Source organism: Miniopterus schreibersii (assembly GCF_964146895.1).
Source record: "Miniopterus schreibersii genome assembly, chromosome: 13".
Lineage (NCBI taxonomy): Eukaryota > Metazoa > Chordata > Mammalia > Chiroptera > Miniopteridae > Miniopterus > Miniopterus schreibersii.
The window spans coordinates 52,035,910-52,055,007 of record NC_138113.1 but is presented as its reverse complement, the minus strand read 5'-3'; the positions used below and the strand labels follow the sequence as shown (position 1 = coordinate 52,055,007).

The window sequence follows — 19,098 nt, the reverse complement described above, 5'->3', positions numbered from 1 at the left end:
CTGGCGCAGATGCCAGGGAGGTCCTGTCACAATGCAGACTCCAGCTGGGGCTTGGTCCTGCTTCTGGGCTCGACCGTGCACCGGGGAACGAGGTGGTCCCCAGCCCGGCGGGCTCCCGCATAAACTCACCCACGTGCACTAGCAGGTGCCCGACTGCAGGCTGTCGAGCCTCCCGCGAGACCCGGCCCCTCAAGGCCCCGCCCCCGGCCCTGCGCGAAGCACGACGGGAAAGCAAGATGGAAGCCTCCGTTTGAGCGCGGCATCTGAGCGGGGAACCTCACGCCGGCCCGCGGTTCTCAGCTGCCGCTCGCTCTTCCTCGGGATAGGGGAAGGAGAGGGAATGAAACGTTGCAGCGGCGGAGGAGACCCCGTGATCGACCCTGCTGTTGCCCTGGGGGGCGCAGCCGGGCTCGCCGCGCCTGACGCGACCCGAGTTACTCAGGTAAGGGGGCACGGCCGGCGGCGCCGGTGCTCGCCGCGGGTCCCCCTGACCCCGCCCCTGGCCGAAGGATGAGGCGCGAGACCCGGGGGCGGAGGGGAGCCCCGGGCGGCGAGTCCTGGGGGCCGGGCGCTGCGGCGCCCCTTTCCGCGCCTCTCCTCCCCTCCGGCCTCGTTCCCGAGCGAAACGAGGTGTCCGCGTGCGGCCGCAGCCCCAGGCGGGCCTCCCCTCCGCCGGGTTTTCTGGGGCAGCCTGTGGTTCGCACCCACCCTGGAGGGCCCGAGAAGCTCTGCCCTCGCCGAGACCCGGCGCAGGGTGCCTTCCTTCTGCGTGCCTTTGGGTTCCTCCTGACCCAGCTTCGCGGTGTTCCTGGGAAGCAGCGCTGAGGTCGCGATCTTTTAGCACATCAGTTTCATGCAGTACTTTTTGTATGTTGCCCCAGGTCAGTGAAAACACAAGTAGAGGGGCTGTAAAAAAAATTAAATATGTTGCCTTAAGCAGGTTCGCACAAAATGATAATTGTACTGTGAAGATCATTCTGTAATTACTAATTTTGTAACTTTCAAAGCTTTAAGATATCGGTTATCCTGTTGACTAGACTATAGGAAGAGCAGCTGAATTTTGTGGGTTTTTTTGTGTACCTTTTATAAGGCACTGCCTCAGTCACGTCCCAAGTTTAAGTGTTCTCAATATTGACTTCTCAATGTTGACTTCATAGCTGTTATGAATGTCACATAACAGTTATCTCAGGAATAACATTTACTTCACAGCAAAAATAACCGCAACTCTAGAGGAGCTGCATGGGATCCAGAAACTTTGAGATATTGCAGCGGAGAAAGCTGTTGGTGCCAGAAAGACCTCAGAGGAGAAACTGAGTCAAATTAAACTCTTTTCATTATGAACGCCTTTTCAAACACTGTTTTTAAAGCTTCTCTAGTGTTGACATGAATGTTCGTTTTGAATTCTGTATTTGAGGATTGCATGGTAACCGTGATGCCACAAAACCCTTTTTTTCATATGTGTTGTCTCGGAAACAGAACTGGCATCCACCTGTTTGTAAAGTGTCGGAATTTGACATTTCTACGTACAGTTACTGTACGTAGAAATGTTCTGCAGGTGTGTGTGTGGGGGGCATGTTTTCATCCACAGCTCGTCTACTTCTTTGTAGTAATAAGCTGAACTGTAATATATTATGTTAATTGAAAGCTAGGTGTCTTCAATTTGCAAACAAGCATCACTGTTCCATTGCCAGAGGTCTTTTCTTTATGCCTTGGTCTTTTGGGTTTGGACCAGAAATTGGAATTGTTTGCAGTTACATGTTTAGGTGGATTGGGGCTCAGCATTACTGATGACATTTGATAGTTTCTTGAAGTAGTAAGTAGTTCAATTTTTGATGAATTAGAATATGTTGTTTTGTCTGTTTCAGTTCAGTATGCCAGTGATGTGTTAAGTGTGCTTTTCAAATGGGGTTCTGGCATCTGAACAGAAGTGCCCTTAAATGTTGAGAGTCATTTACTATAAAGTAAAACTAAATACTTCAATGGGAAGTGTAGAGAAATAGTGTATAGTAGTAGGAAACATAGGATAGGTATTGTGGGACCTAAGTGATTGTCTCAGCCTAATGATTTCCTACAGTGTTAACTGCCTATTGATTTGTCTGCAACTGAAATGTAGCTGTAATGTTATGTAATGATAGTTTAAGGTAACTATAAAATGATTACTGTAATTACCTGAAAGAGTCAGATCTGGAATGCCCTTTGATGTTATGATTACTTGTATACTGACAATGTGATAGGATTGTGTGACACTCCTCGAAAGATTGACTCTTCTGTAGACTTTTATGATAATTTTCTCCTGGTTTTGATTCCAACAGCTGACCAGAATGTGTTTGAATTCACACAGAAATAATGTTGATATCTGAAACCCATGTCGAACTTCTATGAAGAAAGGGCAACAATGATTGCAGCTGGGGATTTGCAGGAATTTGTTCCTTTCGGTCGAGACCACTGCAAACACCACCCTAATGCTTTGAACCTTCAGCTTCGGCAGCTGCAGCCAGCCTCTGAGTTATGGTCGTCCGATGGTGCTGCTGGCTTGGTGGGATCCCTGCAGGAGGTTACAATCCACGAGAAACAGAAGGTTTTATTAAGATTCTTAGTTTGTTTTTGAAACGTAGAGAGATGCGATCTACTTGTAGTTTAAGGCTACTCAGATGCAACTGAAAAATGAGTATGATGCTACTTCTAGGGTAAAGGTTAAGATTTGGTAATTTTTATCAAGGCTAAAAATAATGATGTTATTGTATCATAGTATCGTGGCTGTTTATTTAGACCTATAACTCATGGATTTAGGAGAGTCACTATGGTTATGGTCCATTTAAAACTTCTTTCTTCACTTAGTATGTAGGGACCAGATTTCATGTTATTTGATGATTATGTAGTAGAGTTAGAAATGGTCCCTCTTGCCAAAAACTTAACATGTTTCTAGAGGAGAAAAGAAATGCCACATAAGTAGATTCAGTACTAGTTTTTAAAGAGGGGAATGAGAAGTAAGTGCATGTTAAACAGTCAGTCTTTCTCATGTTATTCCAAACTTCAGGGAGGGGAAGTCTATGTTGTTAGAAATCTAAACCTTTCTCTGCCCTGTTCATTTTGACCGTTGGGAAAACGGCAGGAAGGTGAATGGATATGCAGTTGGGAAGCAGGGAAATCTGCATGGTGAATAAGCTCCCCCAGTGTCCCATGTGCACCTCACTGCCCCCTCTGTATCACCATACATACACTTAATGTCTTTTTAGTTTTCCAAGAATGTTGGTTTAATTTTTCGATATATAGGTAAGGTATAATTTTTGTTTGTTTATATTTTGGCAGCATAATATGGTAATACAATATAAAACACTTAATATAGAGAATTCTTAAGTAAGTTCTCGTTTATGGAATTCTGTAAGATATAGTATGATACCCCCCCCCCCTTCGTTAATCAGTGGCACCAAACCTTCTAAGAATTGGGCTTGGACTGAGCCTTACTCCACAGGCAAAGAGAGGGTAGGAGACTTGTATCTGTTCAATTTTAATTAGTAAATCATGCTCCATAATGTTGAAACAGTGCTTGAACATGTCTTACACGTGTAACTTTTTAAGGAAAGCTGGCAGTTAAGGAAAGGTGGAAGCGAAATTGGAGAAGTGGATTATGATGAGGAACTCTATGTGGCTGGAAATATGGTGATCTGGAGCAAAGGAAGTAAAAGCCAGGCCTTGGCTGTTTATAAAGCCTTTACAGTTGATAGTCCTGTTCAACAGGTGAGTTGATTTGAATTTTAGTATTTGATTGACTATTGAACAGTTTTTTAAAAACAAAGCTTTTGGCTTAAAATTGAACAGAAATGGCAAAAACAAGAGTATAATGATCCCAGCAGCTGGGTGTACATTTTAACATGAAGTGAAGATAAGGGTAGGGAAATAAAATACACATTTAATTTATTTTCTGTATGGTCACTTTTTTACACTATCCTTTGTCAATTTAATGGTAATGTTTAAATGAGTATTTCAGTTAGTTATTGTCAATAAAAATTTATAAGACATTAAGGGTACAAGAATATATTAACTCATGATTATATTTGATTGCAAAGTGTTGAATAAATAAAAATCAAGTTCATAGTAATACTCAGAGAGTAAGGGAAAGGAAAACAAACTTGCTGTCATTGCACTTGGCTATTACACCTAACTCTATTCTAAAAATTAGTAATTAAAGGGACAGAATTAAGCATTTGCCCTGCCTTTTTAGACAGCCTTGCAGTTCATCTCCAGTTAATGAAGGAAAGCCCTTACTTGAAGAATACCAGCTAATAAATATAGAAGGAATGGTAGAATTAGAAAATCACCATTATGTACCCTCCAGTGTAATATCTGATTCAGACAAGGATAATAATGCTGTTGGATGACAGGTGTGTTAGCATGGCACCAAGGTGTCATCCAAAGTGAAGAAACAAATGTATCTCTCCTTTGGCAGCTTCTGTTTGGGATAATGGAAAAGTTCTGGAAATGGATAGCAAAGAGGTTGCACAACTTTGTGAATGTACTTAATGCTGCTGAATTTGTACACCCCAAAGTGGTTAAAATGGTAAATTTTATGTTATGTATATTTAACCACAATGTAAAAAACCCCATAAAATGCCTTTAAATAACTTCAGTAAGTGATTATCAGGCATGCCAGTGAAAGTGAATGGCATCTCCCAGTTTATATCTTGTAAGGTGAAAGGGAAAGGTTAGTTTTTCTAAAGATTTTTCTAAAGTGAGTCTAGGAATGTTTAAGAATGATAAGACCATTAAGTAAGTCTGGAGATTATAGAATAGCTCTTCTCATAATCTTTAGTTTTATATAGAACATAGGGTCTAATACAGGTTGATCCACTTTTTGAGGTCACTTTGGTAGATTTTTATCTATTAGACAGAAGCCAGCCTTTTTCATAAAGTTTATTGCACAAATAGTTTATCTTTTCATAATATTATTAATTAGTCTAACTTTATTTTATCTTGCTCTGTTTTGTTCCCATGGTGCATGTGTTGAGCTGATGAGGAGACAGTTGTTATGTAGTTGTCATGATTATTATTTAGATACCATTCATTAATAGGTTATTATTTATATACAGATTTCTTAGGTAAGCCTTTTGTTTTAATTTTAGGCATTGTGGTGTGACTTCATTATATCACAGGATAAGTCTGAAAAAGCCTACAGTAAGTTTCTTTTTGAAATTTGATCGCACTTTTTGATTACAAATGTGTATCTCATTGTTTTTTTTGTTTGTTCAAAATAAGTAGCCACTAATAATAGTGGTTTTGCCTAAGCATTTTTATATTGCTTATGAAAGAATTTGTGTTATTGGGAATTGTAATTTGTGATTGTTGGGATTTTGTGAGGGAAAAAAAAGCATACACCTTGTTATATCCTTTCTTGCAGGTAGTGCTGAAGTAGAAAAATGTATATGTATATTGCAAAGCTCGTGTATCAACATGCATAGCATAGAAGGAAAGGATTACATAGCTTCTTTACCTTTTCAGGTAAACTTGAGTGTTTCCATGTTTTTGTGTTTGGTTGGAGAATATTCTTGAAATAATTGGATTCAGGAGTTTTGCTACTATTATGTCTTATCAAGAATGTTATTTTTCTCAAAATAACTAAATTTAGCAGCTTTAGTGCTTACCATTTTTCTATTCTTTGCAGAAAAAATAATTTAGTGGTGCGAATTATGAAGTCTTTTCTGAGTTTTTTTTCATTTGAAGTGATTCATAGGAAATAATTTTGGTTATAGTAGGCACATGACAGTATTAGTCTTTTTCCTGTTTCTCATCATCTTTTTCATACCTAGTGCTAATGTTAAAGTTTTATCACATTGTCACTTTGGTGCTGATGTTTGCTGACCCTGCCAGGAAATTTAGATTGAATTTTTCCTTAGACTTGATTTTGTCTTACACTTGCTTATTAGAATTACTTTTAAAAAATATTATAGTTAATAGTCATGTTATTTTGTGAAGCTCATATTAAATTGGAAGAACATTTAATGTTCTATATTGTTTCCTGAAAACATGTTACAAAGAGTAGCTTCTTTTACTTCTGTTTTTCCCACCCTTTTACCTGGCAGGTTGCAAGTGTTTGGCCCACCAAATATGGATTGTTGTTCGAACGAAGCAGTTCTTCACATGAGGTACCTCCAGGTCCACCCAGGTATCCAGTTTACTCAGTTCACAGTATTATTACTTGGGCTTTTTTGTGTTGGTTTTGAGGTGAAATTGCTTCTCTACGAGTTTGGGATGATGATAATTTCCATGGTACCAGCGTAGATCTATGCCATTTTCCCTCATCTCAGCATTGCACACTCTTGAGTTCTACTCTTCACTTGGTACTGAGCCACCTACAGCTTTTTCCCCCATGTTGTAAAATCGAACAAGCATAAGGCTTAAAGATAACAATACTCAGTTCTTAGTTCTGCCATCTTGTGCTGCTTTGGGTAAATAATTAGAGCTTTCTTGGCTTTAGTTTCATTATTTGTTACAGAAATACTATCATTGCCATGGCCGGTTTAGCACAGTGTCTCTCACACTGATGTTTCTCTCCCCCCACCTCCCTTTCTCCCTTCTACACTCTAAAAAAATCAGTGGAAAAACATCCTCAGATGAGGATTAAAAAGAAGAAGAAATATTATCACTTACCTCTTAGAATTTATGAAGGATTCAATGAGCTAATGTGTATAACCTTTGACACAGGGCTTAGTAGGCGTTAGAAGCACAAGAAATGGTAGGTGCTCGTTGATGGTATGTTTTCCTGCCTCCGGAATCAGTTATGAGCTCACTGAAGGGCAGGGACATACAGTGCCTTATAACAGTGTCGTGCTATGTTTTTAGAAAATTGCTTACAGATTTTAGTTTCTTTCTGTGTTTAGGTAGAAGGCTGCCCCCTTCCCCTTTTCAACCACTCCTTAAAAACATGCAGCCTCTTTATTTACTTGAAATTTTTCTTTTTTTTTTTTTTAAGTACACTCCTGTGTAAACAGGTATAGGAGACAAAGTTTGTCTCTTAGCTTCCAAAGACACAGTGCTCCTAAGAGAGGTTACAAAAAAACAGACTGCCTTATGCCCATTACCCCATTGGTTCTGTAATGTGATGACTGCTGTTCCCTGGGCTGCATTGATTCCCCTGGGTGTGTGTATACGTAGAATCTCTTGCATAAGAGGGATTTCTAGGAATGAAATAGAAGAGACTGTGAAAAACAGTATGTAGAAAGTATAGAGGTTTTCTTTTTGAGAGGGTAGGTTTCTAGTTGCTTGTGTAAACTGAAGAAGATATTTCTTTCCAAGGAAGGTGCAAAATACGTGCACAAATGGAGTTGTCTTGTCTTGGTGATTGATTGTTTGTTTGTTTATTACTAGAGAACCTTTGCCCACTATGTTCAGCATGCTGCATCCACTAGATGAAATAACCCCACTTGTTTGTAAATCTGGAAGTAAGTATATTTTTAGACATTCTTTTACATAACTCTATTTTTGTATTTGGTGGTGGGGAGAAAATGAAGGCATTTATAAAAATTTGACTTGTTTTGTAAATTAACATTGAAGCATTTGACAAAAATAGTTATTTTATTATGAAAATAGTTCATGTTAAAGCAAGAACTTCTTGAATACAATGGTATTAACTGTTTTAACAGTTATTCTTTTCCTAAAAATAGGGCCTGTAAATTGATCAGATTACTGATAGGTTTGCTAACCTACCTGTAGAAGATGCTGGACTCTTTTCCTCAGTGATTAATAAGTGAATGAATGATACTTAGATGAATTAAAATTGTTACTTTTTTTGAAGAAATAGATTCTTAGGCCTGTACTGTGTAAATGTTAATATTTCATTTACCCTGCTCATAATAACCTGATTTCCTAGGGCTCAGAACTTTTAATATTTGCTGCAGGTATTTTTGGATGTGTATTTTAAATTTTTCATTGTGGTCAAACATGGTAGGTAATTGTGGCTAACAAGGATAGAAAGCTAAAAAAAATTCATGTTTTACTCATACTTTTAGGACTTTATCCCAAGTACATATTTTGAAATATCACAGAGGTGTTTGTCTTCTATGTCAGGGCTTGCAAACCATAGCCTGTAAGGCTTAAGAGCTAAGATTGGTTTTTGCCTTTTTAAAGGGTGTAGAAAAAAAAAGATTCTGCGACAGAGTCAGTATGTGGTCCACAAAGCCTAAACTAGTTATTACTCTTTGGTCTTTTACAGAAAAAAGTTTGATAATTGTATATTATATTTGTAACTGTTATAGACAACCTAAATAAACATGTTAGCACCTGTTATTGAATTGTACGTGGCCATTATTGATCATGTTTTTGAATAACATTTAATAACCTTAGGAATTGCTTATTCATAATGTTAAGTAGGATATAAAACAATACAAATCAATTTTGATTTTTTAAAGACCTAAGAAGTGGCTATTTTGAGATGGTGGGATTATGAGTGATTTTAAGTTTTTTTAATGAAATAATTATTTTTATAAAATAATTGTATATTTTTATTTTCTAATTTAACTAAGAGGGGCGCATTTAGGAGGTTGTCAGATAGGGATAGAGAGTCAGTTCATGGTAATATAGAGGGAGAAACTGAACTCACTAGGAAAGCCTTAGTTTGCATGTATAATCAGTAAAGCAGGAACAGGTGTACTATTCAGCACTGTTTGAATAGTTATTATAGAAGACAAACTTCATACAGAAGAAGAGACCCAGTAAAGGAAGTCAAACTTTGAAGAATAGTTGATTGAAATTGAAAAATAAGTTGGTTATTGGAGTTGTGGACCTTTCACCTGTGGCTGATGAATTTGATGGTGGATCAGCACAGATCTTCACCTTTTAATAGCATGTATGTGAAATTGAAACTGGTAACACTCTCATTTTTAATGTATTGTGAGGAATTTGATGCCCAAAGTGCATTTATTAACAATCCAGGGTTAATGAATTAATATATTAGTGGATTTTGTGCCTTAATTCGCTTGGTTTCTCTTGATCTTTAGGAATTTCAAGAAGTCTTTTTATAAAGAACAGTTTTGTAAAGTCCATTGTTCAAAATCTGATCATTTCTATTTTATCTTTAAGGTCTTTTTGGTTCATCACGGGTGCAATACGTTGTAGATCATGCGATGAAAATAGTTTTTCTCAGCACTGACCCCTCCATTGTAATGACCTATGACACTGTTCAGAGTCTACATTCTGTGTGGGTTCTACGGAGAGTCAAAGCAGAGGTAAGGATAAACGGTAGTTAATACTGAAACCCTTGGCATATTTTTGTGAAATAGAGCTTCTTAGAGAAAAGGAAGATTGTGTTTGTAATAATGCGAATCTACCCCTAACTTTCACAAGGAAATTACCCTTTTTATCTAATTATTACCTTTTCTCCCTTGTCATTTGGTCTTAAGGAAGAGAATGCTGTTTTAAAATTCTCTGAACCGGGGGGAACTCCTCAGAATGTGGCCCCGAGTAGCTCCCTCACAGGGAACCTCAGAAGCCTCTCCAAAGGAGACTCCCCTGTGACCTCCCCGTTCCAGAATTACTCCTCCGTCCACAGTCAGAGTCGCTCCACCTCCTCACCCAGTCTGCATTCTCGCTCTCCTTCTATCTCCAACATGGCGGCTCTAAGGTGGGAATCCAGTGTGGGATGTTTCTTGGTTTTACCAAAATAGCCCAAGAAAAAGATAACATTTTGAAACTTTCTCTTAGTTTTGAGGGATGTGAAATTTCTTTTGCTAGCCCTTGGGTAGCTTATGGGGAAGACAGCCGTTATTCCAGTTATATTAGTAAGACTTCCAGGTCTGTTATGTTACTCTTTTTCAAGGAGTCATATTTGGAGGCTGTCTGTGTTTGTCATAAAATTGGTTATCTCATTTGTACTGAGTGGCAGTAGTTTGATGAATATTGGTTGCAAAAATATTTTGATATTGGTTGTGATGCTCTCTCTGTTTGTTTTGCAGTCGTGCTCATTCCCCTGCCTTAGGGGTCCACTCTTTCACCGGGGTGCAAAGGTTCAACCTTTCAAGCCATAATCAATCTCCACGGAGACACAGTATTTCTCATTCTCCAGATAGTAATTCAAATAGCTCTTTTCTTGCACCAGAAACAGAGCCAATTGTTCCTGAACTTTGTATTGATCATTTATGGACAGAGGCAATTACTAACACAAGGTTTGGAGTATATATTTTTATATTCAAAGGAAAATGTTGCTAAAAGTCTTAGAAGATACTTGGTATTTTGTTTAAACTTCCTTTTAGTATATTCAGTTATTAATACTTTTAAAAACATATAGACATGTATTAAGTTCACCTCTTTTTCAGTAGAGGACGTTAATTATGGTAAAGTGATCATAAAAATAATTTTTCCGTTATTTTTTTTAACTTAGTAATAATCTCTCAGATTGAGGTGTTTGATGGTATGGGGAGAAACAACTAATTTCTGTAGATTAGGAAACTTGGGGTTTTGATAACATTTTAAAAAGTTTTTTCTTTATGTTAGTTGAGTGTTGGCTGTTCCTTTTAGGAAACACAGTTCAGATCTCTGCATTTCTTAATTCTGCCAATCTCAGTGTGTGTGCTAGTGACTGTGGGTTAGCAAGCAGATTAGTCACTGTCCATGTCCTCAGACATGGAAGGATGATGACACAGGAGACACTCCCTATTTTGCAGGTAGGGCTTTGGAAAGATGGAGAAGGCACAGTGGTCAGAGGGCATCAGAAGGGAAGTTCAGAAGGACAAGTGCTTGGAATATTCAGGAAACCACAGATGTGCTCATTGTGCTTGTGCCAGTGGGGAGAGAAAGGGGTGAGAAAGAGATGTTCAGAGAGAGATTCCCTTTAGGGCTGTTCGCTTTGATAAGAGCTGTAGGAAAGTGTGTTTTTTAAAAACATGTTTTTATTGATTTCAGAGAGAGGAAGGGAGAGGGAGAGATAGAAACATCAATGGTGAAAGTCATTGATTGGCTGCCTCCTGGGCGCTCCCTACTGGGTCGACGCCTCTTGTAGGGGTCAGGTTCCTGGAGGGCCTATGGATGAGATTGGGGTTGCAGGAGGTCTGGTAAACCCCTGGAACTGTGCATAGTAGTTGTGTGTATGTGTAGTGTGTAGGCCTTTTCCTAAGAAAAGAGTTTTCACATTCATTAGAGTCTCAAAGTGGGCCTGTGACCTTCATATAGTCCAAACCTGGTGGTGTGGAATCAGAAGAGGGCTAGGGACTGAAGGCTTAGAGACTTAAACTTTTGGAGGTGAGAAAAAGAAAAGAGAGAGAGCTGCTGCAGAGAGAGAAAGCAAGAGAGGTCAGATGGGAGAAGCAGCAGAAAAGAAATGTCATGGAATCCAAGAAAAGAGCCTTTCACAAAGACAGTGCCAGTATTGCCTGGTGCTGGTGAAGTGTGGCTTAAGAGATACCTGGAAGGCAGTGATTTTACTGGTGACTTTGGCTGGAATGCTTGGGGAGCAGGGTGGTAGAGTTGAATGGGGTGGAGGAGGTAAGTGGGGCTGAGGAAGTGAACATAGACGTAGGCACTGTTTTAAGGAGATTGCCTTTGAATGGCCGTGAGGGTACACAACTAGCCAGACAGAGTCTTTGGGTCAAGGGAGAGCTTTGTTTATGCTGACCAACTTACAGAAAGTTTGTCTTGATGACTAAGTACCTCTGTGTGTGTGTCTAAAAAGTAAGGACAATTCCTTATCCAACTGCAATGCCATTGTTACACCTAGTCAGTTAACAGTAAGTCCTTCATTTCATCTTCATATTTCAAGACTTTCATCTTAATATGAGAGAGTAGGTTTTAAGGAGCATACCCAAAGCAGGGAAAGCATTGAAAATACAGGGGAGAGGAAATGGCAATGGATAAGGAACCAGCAAGGAGCACAGGTGGAGAGGTTGGCCTGGGGAGAAAGAAGGCAGAGTTTATCAGACAGGCAGGAGGTTGAGCCTAAGCCTTGCAGCCTCTTGTCTGTGAGACAGAAGGCAAATGCATGTTCTTAGAGGGTCATTGGAGGAAAGTAAAGGCGAGAATACAGTATTGAAGTAAATTCTCTGTTTTGGTCCTCATACATAAAATAAAAAATTCCAAGCTTTTAAGACCTTATTGGTAAGTTGAATATATTGCAGATCCCTATTTTAAAGATTTCTGGTCTTCTGCACCATCCTAGGAACACATCTTTGGCAGTTAGAAGTATGGATTGACAAAGAGTGAGGAAGTAGTACCTACTCGAGAGAGAGAAGAGGTAGGAAGGGCATGCTATGGAACTTCTGACTCCTTGAAGGGATAGTAATTCATGTCTACGTTACTTGTGCAGCAGGTGACTTGCATGCTATGGAAGTAGAAACATTGATGGTGATTAAATTTATTGTGATTTTCATCTCCCAAAAGCTGTGGAGTGGACTCAGGCTCAAATAGCTGAAAGGAATCTCAGCATTATGAAATTCGAATCCTACAAGTGTTTTTGGGTCTTCAAGGTTATTGCGTGGCCCATGTAGTTTTTAGTTTTTTTACAGAATACTTAAATACTCTAAATAGTTACCTTGGTAGATTTTTGAACCAGTGCTGACAGTTACTACATTAATATATCTATTGCAGGGAGAAAAATTCACAGGCCTCAAAAGTGTTCATTACATCTGACCTATGTGGGCAAAAGTTCTTGTGCTTTTTAGTAGAGTCCCAGCTCCAGTTACGGTAAGTGCCTATTCCCATTGATTCTGCATAAATGTAGGGCTGCTCGCCTTCCGTCCCTCCCCCCCCCCCCCAGTTTTATTGTAATAATATGCACACCACAAAGTTGAGATGTTTAAGTGTACAATTAAACAACTTTTAGTAAGTTTACAGAGGAGTGTAACCATCATCATAGTCCAGGTTTTTTTTGTTTTTAAAAAAAATATTTTTATTGATTTTTTTAGAGAGACTGGAAGGGAGAGGGAGAGAGAGAAATATCAATGCGAGAGCAGAACTTTATTCAGCTGTCTCCCAGATGCCCCCTATCAGGGATCAAATCTGCAATTTGGGCATGTGCCCTGGGAATTGAACCAGCAACCTTTTGGTTCATAGAACAACACTCCAACCAACTGAGCCACACTGGTCAGAGCCACCACAGTCCAGTTTTTAAAATTTCTCTCATCTTAAAAAGATCCCTTGTGCATGATTTGCAGTCAGTCTCATTCCCAACCTCAGGCTTCTGCTTTGTAGGCTTTTGGCCTTTGTGGGTTTGCCTTCCCTGGACATTTTATAGAATCATACAAAATGTAGTATTTTGTGGCTCGCTTCGTTCACTTAGCATAATGTTTGCTAGGACCCACCATGTCATAACACATGTGAGTGCTATAGTTCTCTCTGTGTGTAGTCCATTGTGCATATGCACCATGTGTGGTTTATTCCTCAGCAGTTGATGGATATTTGGTCTGTTTCTACTTTTTGACATTGTGAGTTGCTGTACTATGAACCTTGTATCTAAAATCTTTGTATAGACATACATGATTTCTTTTTCCTTGGGTAGATACTTAGGAGTGGAGTGGTTGAGTCAATGGTAAATTCATTTTTAACTTTTTAATGAATTGCCAGACTATTTCTAAATAGGCTGAACTATTTTACATTCCCACCAGCCACATTTGAGGGTTTCAGTTTGTTTCTTCTTGACAAGATTGGATATTGTCAGTCTCTGTGGTTATAGCCATTCTCTTAGGTATGAAGTGGTTTTAATTTGCATTTCCGTAATGACTTATGTTGAACATCTTCTCATGTGCTTATTATCCATTTATTTATCTTTTTAGGTGAAATGTGTATTTATGTTTTTTGCCCAATTATCATTTTATTTTGAAATAATTATAAATCAAAGGAAATTGCAACATAGTTGAGGGGTCCTGTGTACCCTGCACTCTTTGCTCGAGAGGTAACATCTTACATAACTTTAGTACATGATTTAGTACATGGACAGAACTAGGAAATAGACATCATTACAGTCTACAGACCTTATTCAGGTTTCATCAGTTTTACATGTACTTGTGTGTGTGTGTGTGTATGTGTATGATTCCAGGAAGTTTTCTCATGTGTAGATTTGCGCATGCATCACAGTCAAGGTACAGAACTTCTTTATTACCTTAGAGATCTCCCTTGTGCTTCTTTATAGTCACATACAGCACACCCACTCCATCTCTAAACCTTGACAACCACTAATCTGTTCTCCATCTCTATAATTTTGTCCTTTGAAGATTCTATATAAGTGGAATGCTAAAGTATGAAACCTTTTAGGATGGGCTTTTTGCAGTCAGCACAATACCCTTGAGATCAGTACTTAATGTTTTTTTAAATTTAATTTTTAGCTGTGTAAAGTTTCAAGAGAGTAATGATAAGACTCAGCTCATCTTTGGCTCCATCACCAACATACAGGCAAAGGATGCAGCACCAGTGGAGGTAAATGCAGTCACTTTTCTTGAGAAATTGAAAATCGTTAAGCTGCATAAATTGCACAGACTAAAATAAAATTCTTGTCCTTTTTTAGAAGATAGGCACCATGCTGGTCCTGGAAAGCAGTGGAAACCTTGTGCTGTACACAGGAGTGGTTCGGGTAAGTAAGAAGCAGCCTTTGGTGCTTTTGTAGGGCTGCCTCCTTAGTTACGATTTTGTAATGTTGCTTTAGTTTGATATTTAATATTTATTACTCCTGTCTGTAGGTTTTGGCAGAAGGTTTTTTCTAAGAGTTGAAAACAAAGTCTCCAATTTAGGTTGGTGGCCCTAAGTTGGAGGTCTAGGACTCACTGCCATTCGATGGATTGCCATTGGGAACCCAGCATAGATAGGGAACCTTTAATAAGTATAGGTAGATAATTTTATTTTATTTTATTTTATTTATTTTTTATTTTTAAATATATCTTTATTGATTTCAGAGAGAGGAAAGGAGAGGGAGAGAGAGAGAGAGAAACATCAATGATGAGAGAGTCATTGATCGGCTGCAGTCCGCAACCTGGGCATGTACCCTGACTAGGGATCGAATCCCGATCGCCTGGATCCTAGGTCGATGCTTAAGCACTGTGCCACGCCTGCCCGGGCTAGGTAGATAATTTTAAAAAAAGAGTTAAGCTAAAGTTTTACAAATGATGTAGTTTTGAATTTGATGTATGGGTAGCTTTGGCAAGTCTCAAATTTTTTGTAAAGTTTCATTATATTAAATATATACTGTTTTGGCTGGCTCTTTTATCAGTTGTGCAATTTATATATGAATAATGTAAGTTTACAAATTTAAATTATGAAATTTAAATACATACACACAGTTTGAAGAAGAACGATAAGAACATTCGTGTAAGCTGGACCCAGGTTAAAAAATAGGGTGCTGCTAGTACCCTTTCTCTCCTGGGTGTTCTTTCCTGACTGAATCCTCCTCTCCCCACCTCTCCCAGATGGATTTTTGCAATAAATCAGTCCCTTGTGTTTATTACTCATTGTTTTGCAATTTTGTATGTATCATTGAAGAGCGAATTGTTTGGTTTTCCTTGTTTTGCATTTTTATGTAGAGGATGGCCTATCATATACTCATCTCTGACTTGATTATTTTGCTCAACACTGTGCCATTTTTAGATTTACCTTTGTGGATGTGTAGCTGTTGTTTCCTCATTCACTGTTACATGGTATTACGTTGTGTGATGATACCAAAACCTTTACTTTTTTATTAGTCGCTAAGGTTGTTTGTGCTGTTGTTCTAGTAAACAACACTTTAAAAAAATCCTTGTGTATGTCCCCTAGCCTCTGGAGTACATGCATATTCACCTTGGCCATGTAGTGCCAAATCATTTTCCAAATTGTAGGTTGTATCAGTTTATACCATCTCCCCCCACTCCTGGCATCCACCAGTGTATTGGAGTTCTGAGTGCTTTTTACATTCCTGCTAATCCTCAGTACTATTTGGTGTCTCCCCAAACCAACCCCAAATTGGTATCTCATTTATAGCTACGTGAGAATGGAAGTCTAGGTGCCCCACTTGGTTTTGCTGACAGGGCTGAGAGGTGGAGCCCAGGCTTCTCCGTGTGTTTGTCTGGAGTAGGTCAGTTATTGTCTAAAAGGTTTCTCTCTTGTTAGGCTATCCCTTTCCTGATCCTTTGCTCAGGGAGAGCAGTATTTCTTGGGCCTATTTTTTTGGCTATTCCCATAATGAGATTGTGCCTCAAGTTCTGTGCAATCCAGAGGCCAGTCTGAAACCTGAATGGTGTTACAGAGCAGTGTTTAGTTCTTAAATCTTTTACTGTGTCTTTGTTGTTCAGTTTCACACGAGTTGCCTAGGCCTGCCCAGGATTTCATACACATATTTAGAAAATCCTTTTCTCCATTTCCTTCCCTCCATTTCTCCCCTTATGCCCTAATTGGGACAGAGAGGAGTTACTGCGTTGTTACTGCAGTGCAGGAGGGAAGAGGGGAGGTGTGCTGCCTTATCGCAGAGCGAGGGTGAAAGCCAGTGTTCCTGCCCCTGCGCAGAGGTTGCACACGGCAGGGTGGGGGAAGGAGCTGCCTTCTGGAGGAGGCGAAGAGATGCCACTGAAATCACTGCTGAGCAGGCTAGTTAGGTAGGCCTGGCCCACAGTCTTTGCGGGCAGAGGGCCCACTTAGTTCTCACAGGTGGAAAGGTAGTCTCCAGACTGTAGCTCTTGATGAGGAAGGAGGCCACTGAGCTCCATGGCTGTTTCGTAGTGTTGCCTGGAGTGGGGCAGATATAGTGAAATGTGTCCTGCTTGGTCACTCTTTTCCCAACACTTTGGATAGAAAGAGTAAGGTTTTCCTGGGGCCCTTTTTGGTCAGCCCCTGTGGGCATTTCTGGATTATAGGCCCAGTTATGTAAGGAAATGAAGAAATAAAAGTGTAAACCCAGGGAATTCATCATAGCTCATTTCTGGGTCTCAGGTCCCTAGCCAGTCAGTTTTCTTTCCTTACCTTTCAGAGTCTTCTGTTGCATTCTAAATTTCATGCAGAGTTTTTTTTGTTTTTTTTTAATTCTCACTTGAGGACATTTTTCCATTGCTTTTTCAGAGATAGTAGCAGGGACAGAGAGCTGGGGAGAGAGAGAGAGAAGAGAGAGATCCAGTGAGAGAGAGACTGACGTGAGAGACAGACATCGATTGGTTGCCTCTCGCACGTGCCCAGACCAGAGCCAGGGATGGAGCCTGCAACCGAGGCATGTGCCCTTGGCTGGACTCAAACCTGGGACCCTTCAGTATGCAGGTCAATGCTCTTAACCGCTGAGCCAACTTGGCCATGGCATCGTGCAGAGTTTTTTGTTGTAATTAGTGGGAAGAATAGCATGGAATGTTCTTACTTCATATTTTCATTAGTGGAGGTCTCTGATAGCTTGTTAAAAACTTTATATGTATACACTGTGGGACAAAAGTAGATTTACAGTTGTTCGCATGGAAAATAATACAATAATAAATAACAATGCAAAAATAATCTTTAGTGTAATCACAAGTGTAAATGTACTTTTGCACCACCCTTTATGCATTAGTTTTCATTGTTATTTTGTTTTTTAATCCTACGGATTTTATTTGGGCACTTTTGTAATTTTATTAGCTTTTGGGAAGTATATTGACATAAATATGTATATTGTGAAAATTTCTCTTTAGCTTTGAGTATTTTCCCCTTTCCTGCAAAAAAATAAAATAAAATTTCTCAGTAATGAACAGGAGTCAGACCAAAAGAAATTATACTAAGATATTTGTAGTTGGATGGTGGAACTTGATACATTACTAAAATTTTAATTTTCTTTGATTTTTTTATGTTTGGTGAACATAAAATTTGAAATACCAAAAGAATATGTATATTTTTACATCCTTTTATTGCTTTAAGGTGGGAAAGGTTTTTATTCCTGGGCTGCCAGCTCCTTCCCTGACAATGTCTAATCCAATGCCTCGGCCCAGCACTCCACTCGACAGCGTCAGCACTCCTACACCTCTGAGTAAATTGCTTGGATCCTTGGATGAGGTGAGAAAGGAATTAGGTATTGTCAAAAATTAATCGTGTTTTAAAGAAGTTTGGTCAAATGTTCTTTCTACGATTATCTTTTTTTTTTTTCCTGTACTTGTAGAATATAAGCGTTTTCAAGCATAAATGACTCAGTCAACATGCACTGACCTCCCGTGTGATGTGGAAGGTACTATGCAAGGTGCTGCAGAGATGAGAATGGGGCATTCTTTTCCATCTAGGGATCTCACCACTTACTGGGGTGGAGCAGATGTAGTGTCTGCATAAGAAATTGTATTTAAGGTAGATTATTAAGACTTATGAATGACAAATAAAATATCCTGAGATTTACTGATAGGAAGATACATACTGATGGGTGTATGTGGCAAAACCAAAGCTCATACTGGAGAGGCCCATCTGACTGGTTGAACTGTGAGGCTAAGTAGAATGTCTGTAGGTGGGAAGGGACATTTTGGGAGAGGACTCACAGGGTCACAGGCATGGAGGGAGGAGAGTGCAGAACACTTGTGTGTATGTTCCATCTCCAACTCCTACTGCACAAGTTAAGACAACATGTCTGAGGGTGGAATGAACAAATGTTTATGAAAGTATGAAAAAAGTCTGTTGGGTAAGGCAGGCAGGGGTGGGATCATCATGATAACCTGTGTTTGAGTGTGTTCTGTGTGCTAGGCACTGTGCTAAGTGCTTTGTATGTATTAACTTATTTAATTTCTTAGAGCAGCTTTATTGGGAAGATACTCATCCTTGTTTTACAAATGAGTACACAGAGATACAAAGAGGTTACTTGTCTCGAGTCCTATAGCTAATAAGCGGTGGTGCTGGGATTTGCACTCTTACATGCTCTTAAAAGCAGAAAGGATGCAGAGGTGGTGTGTATTCCGAATGCAGTCACTACAGCATTACAGTTTTTGAGGATGGAATTATGAGTGTTGGGATCTGTGTTTAGATCATTTTATCTTGGGATTGAGGATAGACCAGTTAGATCCCAAGTGGTGGTGTCTGTGTTAATTTAAGAGGTACAAAGAGAGCCTGACCTAGGGCAGTACATTGGAAAGGAGGGGAGTGACATGAGAGGCCTGGAGAGATGGAAAAGACAGTGATTGTTAGCTGGTTGGATTTGTGCTGTGCTGGAGAGCAAGGCTCAGAGTTCTCTGAGCA

The 19,098-nt window shown here is 39.5% G+C and overlaps 1 protein-coding gene across 3 annotated transcripts in view; it reads left to right on the top strand.

Annotated features, from left to right (window-relative positions):
* Nucleotides 1–213: 213 nt before the first annotated feature.
* ANAPC1 (anaphase promoting complex subunit 1) overlaps nt 214–19,098 on the top strand; it is an 87,728-nt gene continuing 68,843 nt past the window's right edge. The window contains exons 1-14 of one of the 3 annotated variants that reach the window (XM_081156155.1): nt 214–442; nt 2,342–2,578; nt 3,580–3,738; nt 5,121–5,172; nt 5,396–5,496; nt 6,078–6,160; nt 7,363–7,436; nt 9,073–9,218; nt 9,393–9,613; nt 9,945–10,154; nt 12,568–12,663; nt 14,301–14,391; nt 14,480–14,545; nt 17,806–17,940. In XM_081156155.1, coding sequence (XP_081012281.1) covers nt 2,366–2,578; nt 3,580–3,738; nt 5,121–5,172; nt 5,396–5,496; nt 6,078–6,160; nt 7,363–7,436; nt 9,073–9,218; nt 9,393–9,613; nt 9,945–10,154; nt 12,568–12,663; nt 14,301–14,391; nt 14,480–14,545; nt 17,806–17,940 — 1,647 coding nt within the window. In that variant the 5' untranslated portion in view covers nt 214–442; nt 2,342–2,365. Of the gene's footprint in view, nt 443–2,312; nt 2,579–3,579; nt 3,739–5,120; nt 5,173–5,395; nt 5,497–6,077; nt 6,161–7,362; nt 7,437–9,072; nt 9,219–9,392; nt 9,614–9,944; nt 10,155–12,567; nt 12,664–14,300; nt 14,392–14,479; nt 14,546–17,805; nt 17,941–19,098 lie in introns of those variants that run through there. The other 2 variants (XM_081156156.1, XM_081156157.1) reach the window with 2 other exon arrangements.